At 34.9% G+C, this 12,798-nt stretch overlaps 1 protein-coding gene across 1 annotated transcript; it reads right to left on the bottom strand.

Moving 5' to 3' along the window:
* Positions 1-11,424: 11,424 nt before the first annotated feature.
* Positions 11,425-12,516, bottom strand: LOC128241370 (uncharacterized). The gene has a single exon (XM_052958293.1). The coding sequence runs from the start codon at positions 12,514-12,516 to the stop codon at positions 11,425-11,427; it is 1,092 nt and encodes a 363-aa protein (XP_052814253.1).
* Between the last annotated feature and the right edge of the window lie 282 nt (positions 12,517-12,798).

Genomic DNA, 12,798 nt, shown 5'->3' with positions numbered 1-12,798 from the left:
AGACTACATTACCAGAGTTTCTGGATATCAGCAGGACAAGCATGAAAGAAAACAAGAATATTATGATACCATTTCCAAAATTACAACAAATACTGTCACTATTTCACCGAAAGCAATTATAGCTGAACTTCAACCAGTGGAGATTGACAATGAATTACTTCAGGATACACAAGAGGGTACAAAGTCAGATGTATTCAACACGATTCACATAGGCACAGACATTTCTCAAGAACAACACGAAAGTTTACTGAACATTTTGAACAAACATGAAGACATAGTTTCAAAATGTAATACTGACATTGGAGTTTGCACAAAAGGAAAACATAGGATTGAACTAACAAACAACAAACCATTCAAGGAAAAGTACTAACGCATACCACCAGGAATGATTGAAGAAGTTAGCAAGCACCTTGAAGATCTATTAGCAAGTGGAGTTATACGAAGATCGAAATCTCCTTGGGCTTCGGCCGTATTACTTTGTAGAAAGAAAAATGGAAAACTTCGCATGTGTATAGATTATCGAAAACTGAATGAAAGAACTGTAAAAGATTCACACGCATTACCACGACTAGAATAAATATTTGATTGTTTGCATGGTGCGAAATGGTTTACCGTAGCAGATATGAAGTCAGGATATCACCAGATTAGTTTAGAAGAGAGACACAAGAAGTATACAGCATTCACACTAGGACCACTTGGACTCTACGAACATAATAAATTAGCTTTTGGCATTACCAATGCACCTTTAGAATACCAAAGAATAATGCAGGACTGTCAGATTACCACCTTAAAATTTGTTTCATTTACCTTGATGATTTGATCATTTTCATTTCAACCTACAAAGAACACATTGAAAGTCTCGACAAAGTTTTAACTAGATTGAAAGAGTGTGGCATCAAACTATCGTCAGAGAAGTGTTAGAGAGAGAGAGAGAGAGAGAGAGAGAGAGAGAGAGGGAGAGGGAGAGAGGGAGGGATATATATGTAAAGAATAAGAAAATATATATGTAAACCAATTCGTTTTCGCCAACGTGGGCATATACTACAAGTATAATAATGGAAAGGCATCGCAACTCAATTTCCTTTTTTGTATACAGCCTTTGTGTAGTGATACGACTACATTTTGAAAGGAAGTGTTTGGCATTTTTATTTTTTTGTACCGCAGACACAGTTAGGGAAAATTGCGATATGTTTATTTCAAGATCGGTTTAAAGTTGCTGCAGTTATTACGAATTCGGGCATGACGGACTTAAGCGGATAATGACCTTCTATATAAAATGAAGGAGGGACTTTGGAAATACTATATATAGAGATTTCATTATACCTTTTAACGCGGACTTAAACTAAGATGTCAAGATTGATCTGCATCCTCAATTCGGATGGAAGTACAGACTGTGCATCAATCTGAGTTCTTCTAGGTAACGTTTGAAGGTTTTCTGAGTTCCGTAAATGATAACGTGTTGTTACTAAGCGCTTGCACACTTTGAAGAAATAATTATTCTAGGTAAGATAGTAACACGTTGTTTCTGCTTTTTTATATACTAATGTCGGATTTTGAAAAGGTCTTGTATCCGTAAGATATAATCAGCCAATTTATTTTATTAGATGGTTAATAGATATAGATTGTGTGAGAACAGTAACTATTCGAGCAGCTTCATATTTTATTTTATCTTGTGATTCTTTTTCGGACTTGTTTTTGTAGTTTTTTAATATACATACTGGGCACAATTATCCCAAAGTCGTTATCCGTATTCTAGATGCGGCCGAAGATATGACAAATACATGTGGTTAAGTGTTTTATGTAAGGTTTTGCTTTATCATCTTTAAAAGTACGAATAGTTATTGACTATTGTGATGATATTAGAAATATGTTGATGCCAAGACCTATCCTTACTGAGTGTCAAACTAAGATGCTTGTGGTTATCAACAAGTTAAACAAAGGTTTTATTTTAAAAAAAAGTTTTGGATTATTTCTTTGACAATAGATCAGAAACATTGTTTTAGCGGAATTAAAGTTAACAAGCCATTGTTTAGACCATGCAAGTAAATAATTTAAATCTTGATTTATTATGACTTCTGTCAAATTAACCACTCGGGAGGAAACAGCTAAAAAAACTGTCGCCTGCTTAGTAGAGAATCTGCTTTGTCATTTATAGATAAGTAAATGTAGAGGACCTAACGCGGCTCTTGCGGGATACTACGTCTTTATACCCGTCAATCTGAGAAAGATGAAAATTTGTCAAAATGTTTTTTATACACGATTATATTTTGCAACATTGCTTTTCAGGATAGTTATAGTAAAATACGTATATCAGTCATTCGGGCTTTTTTGTTTTTTATTCATTATTTCGATGAACAATGGAAGCGTTTGCAATTTTTTAAATGACAAGCTGTACGAACGAAACATTATCAAAGTGTGTCCACACTTTAGTATGAATATAGTACATATGTAAGTAACTACAAACTAAAGATGACTTATCGAGATAAAAGGGGTGCTTTGAAACAATTCATATATTTTGTAATAATACACAGTAAAGCATTCATATAAATCACACACAGAAACATAAGTATTATGCGGATATCAACTGCGAGACATGCATTAAATACAAAAAGAGACTAACATGCATCCTTTGATTTCTTAACTGTTATCAAAGCACATACATATAACAAAAACGCCATATTAATAAGAGCCTTTGAAAGAGGATTTATCACACCAAAGTAGAAATCAATGCATTGTAAGTGAAAACAACAACATTATTTTGTACGTTTCCCTAAAGTTTGCTTTACATCAAAAAGTGCCAAACATCAACGCTTCATATTCATGCAAATTATTTAAATATAATATATTGAACAAATTAGTATGTTTTCTTAATAAACCTTCCCCCTTCATATAGCACTTTATTGGTCCCGACCCGGATGTTAACAGTCACTGATACCGAGGTCCCGGCTGTATACCATGTTTGGTACTTTCTTTGAGAGCTCCGGGTGTTGATGTTGGTACTGATTATTGATCGACGGAGTTAGGCTAGGACATGTTTCGCAAGTATCGTCAACGCCGCGCACTCCTGTAGTGTCGGAATCTGACGGTTTTGTTGAAAGGTAACATACAGTGAGGTATACAGAGATACTATTAGCTCATATGAATTCCAGCAAGAAATACGTTTTACCGCGCTGACGTTAGACGAGGTTGCGTCATAGACCCTGATTAATAGGTAGACATACCTAGTAGTATTCTTTAATAGAAAAATACGATAAAAACTGCGAAAAATAAATTTATTGTAAACATTGTGGCATTTCATTTAGTAAGTTTCAATGCATTGTACACATCGATATCAAGTTTTTGTCAGTTTTCGACAATTTTCTCTTTAGCGCTATTTCAGCATACGGAGTACAGCCCGGAGAACAGAACATGCAATATGCAAACATTCAAAGCACAATATAACGGCAGAAACATTCGTTTAACAATGCTTTATTCAAAGTTTTGTATAAGATCTGAAGTACACTTTTTAGCTCATTTCATATTCATACCGATATACATATTGACATGTAGTGTTAAAACGTGTTTAATATTTTTTTAACAAGCTGGCAAAATTGTGGACCGCTACCTTTTACGATTAACCTCCAACGGATATAAACACAAACTCAAACACACACATTTCAACATTTCAACACCCTTTAGAGGCATCCCATAAATAGTATGAAGTCTGACTGTCACCAGTTCTTTTGCATATTGCACACACCTACTTCATTATGTTGATGATAAGTGATTATTTTTTACTGACGCGAGAAAACTTCATTTTGTTAAATAAAACATAGTTTTTGAGTCAGTAAAAGTCATTATTGTTTATTCATTTTAGCAAGTTATCTGCACTCATTATGAAGTGTTTACCCTTAGAAGGATTTTGCCTCAAAGTTTATTACTCCTTAACCAACCCAGATATCCCTCTTCGTCCTTTTGTTTTCTTCTTATTGTTATTATTACTAAGTGTTTATCTATTCATAAGACAGTTCTGACCGTTAGTCAATTCCCCAAAGTGTTCGTAAATTAAATAAAATAAAAGGATCAGTGCTTTTAATACATCAATGTATGTATTTTGAATCAAATCAATTAGAAATAAATTATTTCAGAAAGCAATAAGCCAATTTTAATATGGTAAGGGAGATACATAACTAAGGAAAATGGCATAAGTTCAGAAATGATCTTAATATGTTTTATAAATACAGCCCCAAGAATATATTTGTAACAGAAGCAAAGCCACGCTCTCGGTGCTCGCTCCATAAATTCTTAATCGTTAATATTTTACTTCATGCCATCTAACTACAGTCGAAACCTGTTGGGTCGATAGCGCTTGACACGATTTCTTCGTTGCCCGAAATTGATGTAGAGGACCGATTGACTTTTTCCTATTTGTAAGCATTCCCGCTTTGAACATGTACTATGCTTACTTTGACACATAATCATTTTTTGCTACCATCTAACTTTATAATTTTCAAAATAATTTGTTGACTCGAAAAATGCACCTTTATCAGTGCTTCGCCTCGGAAGTTTGGGTAGGGCGCACAACGGGGATTTAAAAAGACTGGCTTTTTTCTGTCATAGACCTTTCTAAAAAATCATTCATGTTGTCTAATTTGTTTTTAGTAATTTGCGATGGTGTCACCGCGCCAGTCAGAATACGCTTTCCTGAGAGTATAAGGTTGTCCGGTTAGCGCGTTTGCTTCTCACCAAAGCGACTCGGTCTCGATTTCCGGCCTAGGTGCATGTGATTTCGGTAAGTGGTCCCAAAGCCTGATTTCTTCCTGGTACCCAAACAACACAAAAACACATTTGCAAAACATCGTACCACGAGTGTGATAATTATAATTCTATTGTTCTTATAACTAACGCATTTCAAGACTAAGTAAGTGCAACCCTAACATTGCTTCAAAAACGTTTTCTAAAACTTACACTTTTAACTACCGTAAAACAACAGAAATAAGTTCAGTGGTCGATATCTTAAACCTTAATTCCGTTCAACGGCAGAGGGTTAAAGCAAGGAACACCAAAAAGGAACACATTACTGGTTGTGTTTATCAAGGATTGATAGGTATCACATTGGAACGATGAAAACAATGTAAGTTCACTTGGCGTTTAGGCATGTTCCGTACGCACAACCCACATTTTTAATCAAGCGGTATGCTTTTGAAAAGTCCATGTTAAATGGACATCAGGAGTCTTAACAAGTTTACATTTTTTTTTATATCGGCTTACAGATTATTTGTAATCGAGACTTCGGAAACCGGATAGACAGGTAACATGTGTTCCTGAAGTAGCGCATTTATTGACTTAATCGCATTTGATAAAATTTAATCACGATAAGCATAGCCAAGTGTTTGCCTTATTCTTATCAAACACAGTCGAAGGAGTCAAATTTCCTGAATTTTTGAACGTTTATATTTCTTCATGCATTGATTCTTAAATGTACTCATGCAGCTTTCTTAATTGATGTCAAGGGAGATAACTGCATAAGGGAAATGGACATATATGTCGTCGGAACCTCGAACTAAAAGGTGGACTACACTTAGGCGGTGCTGGAGTAAAATTGCACTTCACAAAAGAGTCTGTAGGTGAATGTTTTATTAGTTCTGTTGGTTTTCAAAATAGGCCTCGATAACTTGATTTATTAACCCACGTTTATTAAACGTTTTGAGTTGACCAAAATATTGCACGTGTACCAGAAATTTGTTTGGCCATTGGACTCTAGTATATATTTTGGCTACCATTTAGAGCACTTAAAGGGCTAGTTCCTATCATCGTTTTGCCCCTCGCCCTCTACTCCCTGAACGCAAAATAACATTTTATCAAGATAATGACGTTGTAAATCCATTTTAAAGACTATTTAAGTCATTGGCTTTATTCCTATAAGTTTGAAGGACCATTTCCATAGATGGATTCCCATGCAGAAACATTTAAGATATCCACCAACCGTGTTAAACAATGCATCAGTTTAAGGCAAAGGCAAATTTAGTTTCCATGTATACATCTATTTAAACTATAACATTTGAGATTGTAAGCAATATATTTGACCGTTATCATGTTGCAACAGGGCAGAAAGAAATACTTAATACAAAAGCGCCGTTGAGCTCGTCCGTTTTCAAAGTCTTAAATATATTTGTATTTCGAAGTGACTTATAATGTCAGTTCAAATGACTTCATCATGGTGTAATAATAGATACATACTTAGGATAATGGATGTTGCATTGGACTCGATAAAAATATATTTTAGATTCTAATCCCTGTCTGAAATCTGCCCTCCCAACGCGTTTTATATAATAAAAACAGACTTTACAACACAATTTTGATGTTAGGTCTAAAAATAAAACAAGGTGTTGAATATAACCAAAGTGGGCATTGTTTATGCATTATGTACAATACATTTCAATTTAAAAGATTAACTGTGTATTTTTACATGAATGGATAAACCCTATTAAATTAGACAAGATTACACACATTAGCCTCACTTTTAAATACAGAATCTACACATTTTTTCTCCGGCTTAAGGTTGCAATCGACTATATTAAGAAATAAATCCCTAAATAAGAAATTCACCAAACAAATAAAACAAAAGAATTTCATTAACCTAACATACAGAGAACCGATTGTTAAACGAGGCATGTTTAGAGACAGTGACACTATGTACAAGTCCTACGAGCATTTGTTGGTTCAGTTCGTGTTTCTCGTTCGTAATCCGAGTGTGTACTGTGTTTTATTTTATATCATTGTCAATTTCAGCGAACTAAACACTTCTGCCTTTTAATGCGTTGATACAGTCTATCATCTTCAGTTCCTGCCTGATAGTAGCAATCACATCAAACAGTAATTTTATTCTTCCTGGCTGAAACTCAAGAGAAAATATAGGCTGGACATGAGATAACAAAGTGGAAATATTAACATCTATGAATTCCCAAATCAGGAACGGTGTTCCACACTCAAACATTTTTCTTACCGCTGTTTGATGTTAAGAACAACGCATGTATTTGTTGGCAGGAGAAGAGTTAAAAGATATGTGAAAACTGGTTTGAGAACATTAGAACTGGGTTTTAACATTACTTGAAACTTAATAATATATATAATCATCATGATTTCAATATTGCTTGCCATTATGTGATTCACACTACGTTAATTAAAAGTTTTATTAAAAACATTCGATTTCACAGACTTGTTCTTAGTATAAGTTAGTCAACTATGAACTATCATCTTTTAAAACAAGCATTTTAAGATTCAGCCTGGAGTTGATGAACATTTTGAGCAATATCAGGTCCAACATTCATCTACCTAGAATGAGAACAGGGTTTTCCAATTATCTTACATTTTGCCCTCAGTTGATCAAGTATCAAATTTGCCCATTTAATCCATCGAAAAAAAAGCTGAGCGAAGGTCAACACTCAACTGTAAATGCCAAACTTTAACACTCTTGGTATAATTGGGCATTGGTCACTGGCACCATGTTTACCCATTGATGTCTTTAAACGGTATTCGAGATATGACTTAAGTTGAATGTTTGGCTCTCCACTGGCGCCGACAATAAGCCAAGGGGATAACAGTAGCCCCGTACATTTTTCCAAAACCAAACGAGCTTATACTGATTCGATTGTATGTACACAAACATGTTTAAGAAGTCAAATTTAAGCTACATACAAACATTCTGATGTAAACGTTTAACGTTTAACACACAAACGAGCAACACCAACATGTTTACATTTACAAGCTTTTAGCATAATTTGGCAGTTAATTATTTTTCTTAAGTATACTTGAAATGTCTGTGTGTTATAAACTTAATTCCAATCACATGATTAAATACTTCATGTAATATAAGTATTTAAGTTGTCAATCAAGGTAAGCATTCTGAAGTTTTCTTCAAGAAAGGTTAAACATGGTTGATTGATTATAACCGGGCAATTTGTTAGAGCTTTTGACACACAAATATTCCAAGGTACCTGATACAAGCACAATTCTAGTAAATTATATAATCTATTAACTACAACAGGATATGGTCACCAAACAGAAATATTTCTGGAACAGTGTTGTTTTTGAATTCAAGTTACCTAAAAGCAGAACAAACTTAAACATATACAGGACAACAGGACAATATTAAACATTTGTCTCTGTATTTCAGCCGTGTTCTGCTGAATGTAGATTTAGACGGCCGTTTCTGTTTGATTGTGGAGAAACAAATCTGCAACTACTTTATAGATAGTTAATGGTTAATATTAAGGCTGTTACAACAAAAATACAACAAAAGTCTGATGTAAACACACATCCACGTTTTGATCGATTTATAATAATATAGGGTTCCACACTTACGCATGGGGCCGTGTAAGTACATAACCATCTGGGTTGACATGCATAATAAATTTAATATATCATTTTGATGTATAAATATACGGCGAATCGCCGTAAATATATATGAAAGTATATATAATAAATACTTTTGGTTGCAACTAACAACTTTATTATGATCATTAAGTTATGAATTTAAGCTTAATATCTTTAAAAGTAATATTTCTGGGTGTTTTTTTACATTGAATTTTGTATGAAAGTCCGAGACGTCTTGATTTTGTCTCGGACTTTTGTATGTAGTAGTTCGGTTGACACCTCAGCAAGTGTGTGTTATATTAATGTGTATGGAATACAAAGCGTGTAGTATATAACATATTTCATGCACAACATACATAGTTACATCATACAAATTAACCCAATTATTTTGTTATTCTATATACCGTGACGATTCCTTTAATGACGAGTACTAACAAAACATCTCAAAGAAATCCATTTACAACTAAACATCTATCAACACAAATAAACCAGAATAAGAAAATAATTTCAAACATTTTAAGATAATCGACTGTTGAATACACACCATTCCAGTCAATTGGAGCCGCTTCAAAGTATATTGATTGTTTTGTTCGGGCGACTTTACGTTAAGGGAATTTGATGAAAGTTCAAAAGAAAAATATAGGTTCCCTTAACGGACTTTATTGTGGCTAATTGAAAATATTAGGTGCTTAAAACATTAAACAGGTTTGAAAGATAAACCTAGTTTGACACATGAAAGTGAGCACAAAAAGAGACCATGACATACCTACGAATAATTAGAGTTACTGAAGTGAGCTAGCTAAGTTGGAGCTACTCACGGTAATGAAGACACAGACGTTCTTGCTATAGATAAATATCAACAATATTATTGCATAGAAACACCGCAATCATTTTAAACAATAATTTACCCTTTAAACAGCCACGTTCTTTGTTGTTCCATCACACGTGACAAATCGTTTTCAGTGCGCATGCTCAGCGCACAAATCTAACAGGTGCCCGCAGGGGTTGACTAGGCGTTCACTGTAAACTAAACCGCAGATGTGGACGCCTTTTTTCACGCCCTACGTATAGTGTGTGCAACACACTGCACACGTACACACTATACACCGAATGTAAGAGGTAACCTTTATTTGAATCTGGAAGGTCTGGTAAACATTTAAGGGCACACACACACATACACACACACGCACGCACGCACGCACGCACGCACGCACGCACGCACACACACACACACAAGCGTACACGCGCACGCACACACACACACGCACACACACACAATCTTGCATATAACTTTGTCACATACCTTTACAATTAATAAGAACAAGGAAAACATGTTAAGTGTGCAATCAAAACAGAAAGCATGTACATTTAAAGATAACAACAAGTCATAAACAGATATAACACAAACATAATCAACATATTCAAGCCTGCTTATCAAACAGTATCGTGGTGTTGTAACGCTAACTCCAGTTCCAATATATATTCACATTCCATTAGCTTATTTCGGAATAAATAATAGTGGCAAAATTGTACACAGTTTTCCTGGCATGAATGTATTAAATTGTCTATAAACATAGGATTTATAAGTTGCTTTCTTTCAGTGTCTAAACATTTTAGTCAATCAAACAATGAAAAACATCACTTATTTATCAATACTATATTTACACAATATGTAACTTTATCGTTGTGTGAAATTTTATGCCAGTTGCATGTTGTAAAGTGCATCAAATGATTTCTTGTTTTCATTGTTTCTTTTGGCATATAGAAGTAAAAATTTCAGCACTAAAATCCATTTAGAAAAATCTATACTTTTGCTTGCAATGCTTTTGGTGAAGGAAATCGTTCAAAACAATAAGAGAAGCAGAGGAGAAGAATTCCCACTACGGAAACGAATGTTGGTTGATATTTAGAATTCTCCATATATATATAAACACATGAATTGTAATACATGTTTGGAAAGCATTTTAGACTAATCTCGAGCCGTATCCAGGATTCATTGTAAACACCAAAAAAATTCCCAGCAGTATGGCTATCAGAAAGCAAAAAATAACCTGTTGTTTCCGATCTTTGTTTTCCGGATCCGAAGGCCTGGGGTGCCACCTGAAAAAAAACACTGTTCAACTGCAAAGATAGATAAATAATAATTTGTAAATAATGAAAGTTACTTAATAAATTGCCATGGTCATAGATAAAATATATTTCTGACAAAGATACTAAATCTGCTAGTGTAGTATACACATTTTAATAAGAGTTTTAATTTTAGCATCAAAAATGTAAAATATATGTTAGAAATTACAGTTTGGATAGATCAGTTTATAAAATTGCGTTTGACTCGAAATTTATTAAATTTTAAGGCATTAATTTAATGTACACAATATGAATTATCATATTTCAATATTCGACAATTATTGTTTTGAGGCAATATTAAAACCAGCCATACTACCTTTTCCGTATGCTCCGAGTGGCTAATAAGTTAACTACTACAGAACGATAACTCACCTATTTGCGTCTGCTACGTAAACAGTGTCCAATGTTTGGTTCGCAGTATAAACTGTTGTCCTACACCTTATGTGCAATTTGTTGCGTGGTTCCAAACTGAACTTCGCGATCTGAAGGGCATGGTCTTCTTTTTTACCGATCGTCCGTTCTCCTATTTCAGTATTTTCCTCGATCTTTCGTTCTTCTATTTCAGTCTTTTCATCAAACTTCCGTTCTCTAGTTTAAGTCTTTTCATCAAACTTCCGTTCACTAGTTTCAGTCTTTTCATCAAACTTCCGTTCTCCAGTTTCAGTCCTTTCATCGATCTTCCGTTCTCTAGTGTCAGTCCTTTCATCGATCTTCCGTTCTCCAGTTTCAGTCCTTTCATCGATCTTCCGTTCTCCGGTTTCAGTCTTTTCCTCGATCTTCCGTTCTCCGGTTTCAGTCCTTTTATCGATCTTCCGTTCTCTGATTTCAGTCTTTTCCTCGATCTTCCGTTCTCCTATTACAGTCCTTTCATCGAACTTCCGCTCTCCAGTTTCAGTATTTTCCTCGCTCTTCCGTTTCCCTATTTCAGTGCTTTCAACCATCTTACTTTCTCCTGTTTCGGGCTTTTTCTCGTTCTTCCTTTCTTTTTCTTTTTTTAATTTTTTCTTCGATCTTCCGTTCTCCTATTTCAGTCTTTTCCTCGATATTCCGTTCTCCAATTTCAGTATTTTTCTCGATCTTCCGTTCGCCCTTTTCAGTCTCTTTCTCGATCTTCCGTTCACCTATTTCAGTCTCTTTCTCGATCTTTCGTTCTTCTATTTCAGTCTTTTCATCAAGCTTTTGTTCTCTAGTTTCAGTCTTTTCATCAAACTTCCGTTCTCTAGTTTCAGTCTTTTCATCAAACTTCCGTTCTCCTGTTTCAGTCCTTTCATCGATCTTCTGTTCTCCTGTGTCAGTTCTTTCATCGATTTTCCGTTCTCCAGTTTCAGTCTTTTCATCGATCTTCCGTTCTCCGTTTTCAGTCTTTTCCTCGATCTTCCGTTCTCCGGTTTCAGTCCTTTCATCGATCTTCCGTTCTCCGGTTTCAGTCTTTTCCTCGATCTTCCGTTCTCCTATTACAGTCCTTTCATCGAACTTCCGCTCTCCAGTTTCAGTATTTTCCTCGCTCTTCCGTTGTCCTATTTCAGTGCTTTCACCCATCTTACTTTCTCCTGTTTCGGGCTTTTTCTCGTTCTTCCTTTCTCTTATTTCAATTTTTTCCTCGATCTTCCGTTCTCCTATTACAGTCCTTTCATCGGACTTCCGCTCTCCAGTTTCAGTATTTTCCTCGCTCTTCCGTTTCCCTATTTCAGTGCTTTCAACCATCTTACTTTCTCCTGTTTCGGGCTTTTTCTCGTTCTTCCTTTCTCTTTTTTCAATTTTTTCTTCGATCTTCCGTTCTCCTATTTCAGTCTTTTCCTCAATATTCCTTTCTCCAATTTTAATATTTTTCTCGATCTTCCGTTTGCCCTTTTCAGTCTCTTTCTCGATCTTCCGTTCTCCTATTTCAGTCTCTTTCTCGATCTTCCGTTCTCCTATTTCAGTCTTTTTCTCGATTTTCCTTCTCCCCATTTCAGTCTTTTTCTCGATCTTCCGTTTTCCTATTTCAGTGTTTCCGACCATGTTTATTTTCCCCTTTTCAGGCTCCTCCTGCATCTTCCGTTCTTCTATTAAGGAGGCTTTTGAAATACAAATAAATCAGTAAGCCATTTGCTATGTTGGAGTGGTTATGCAAGGAAGTAGTCGAAGCTAAACCATGGTATAATTAGCGAGAGGATAATTGACGACGCTATTCATTGATACGCATGCTAGTTATCAAAGGGCCATGAAATATGATGATTTTAATGTATAATTACGTTTAAGTCATTTGAAGTTTGTGTTAAAATAAAAAAATAAAAAATAAAACGTTGTTTAGTGCTTTTTTTAACTTGTACATTT

This window comes from Mya arenaria, chromosome 7 (assembly GCF_026914265.1).
Source record: "Mya arenaria isolate MELC-2E11 chromosome 7, ASM2691426v1".
In the NCBI taxonomy this organism is placed as follows: domain Eukaryota; kingdom Metazoa; phylum Mollusca; class Bivalvia; order Myida; family Myidae; genus Mya; species Mya arenaria.
Note: the sequence above shows the minus strand (reverse complement) of the source record. Positions and strands in the feature narration are given on the sequence as shown.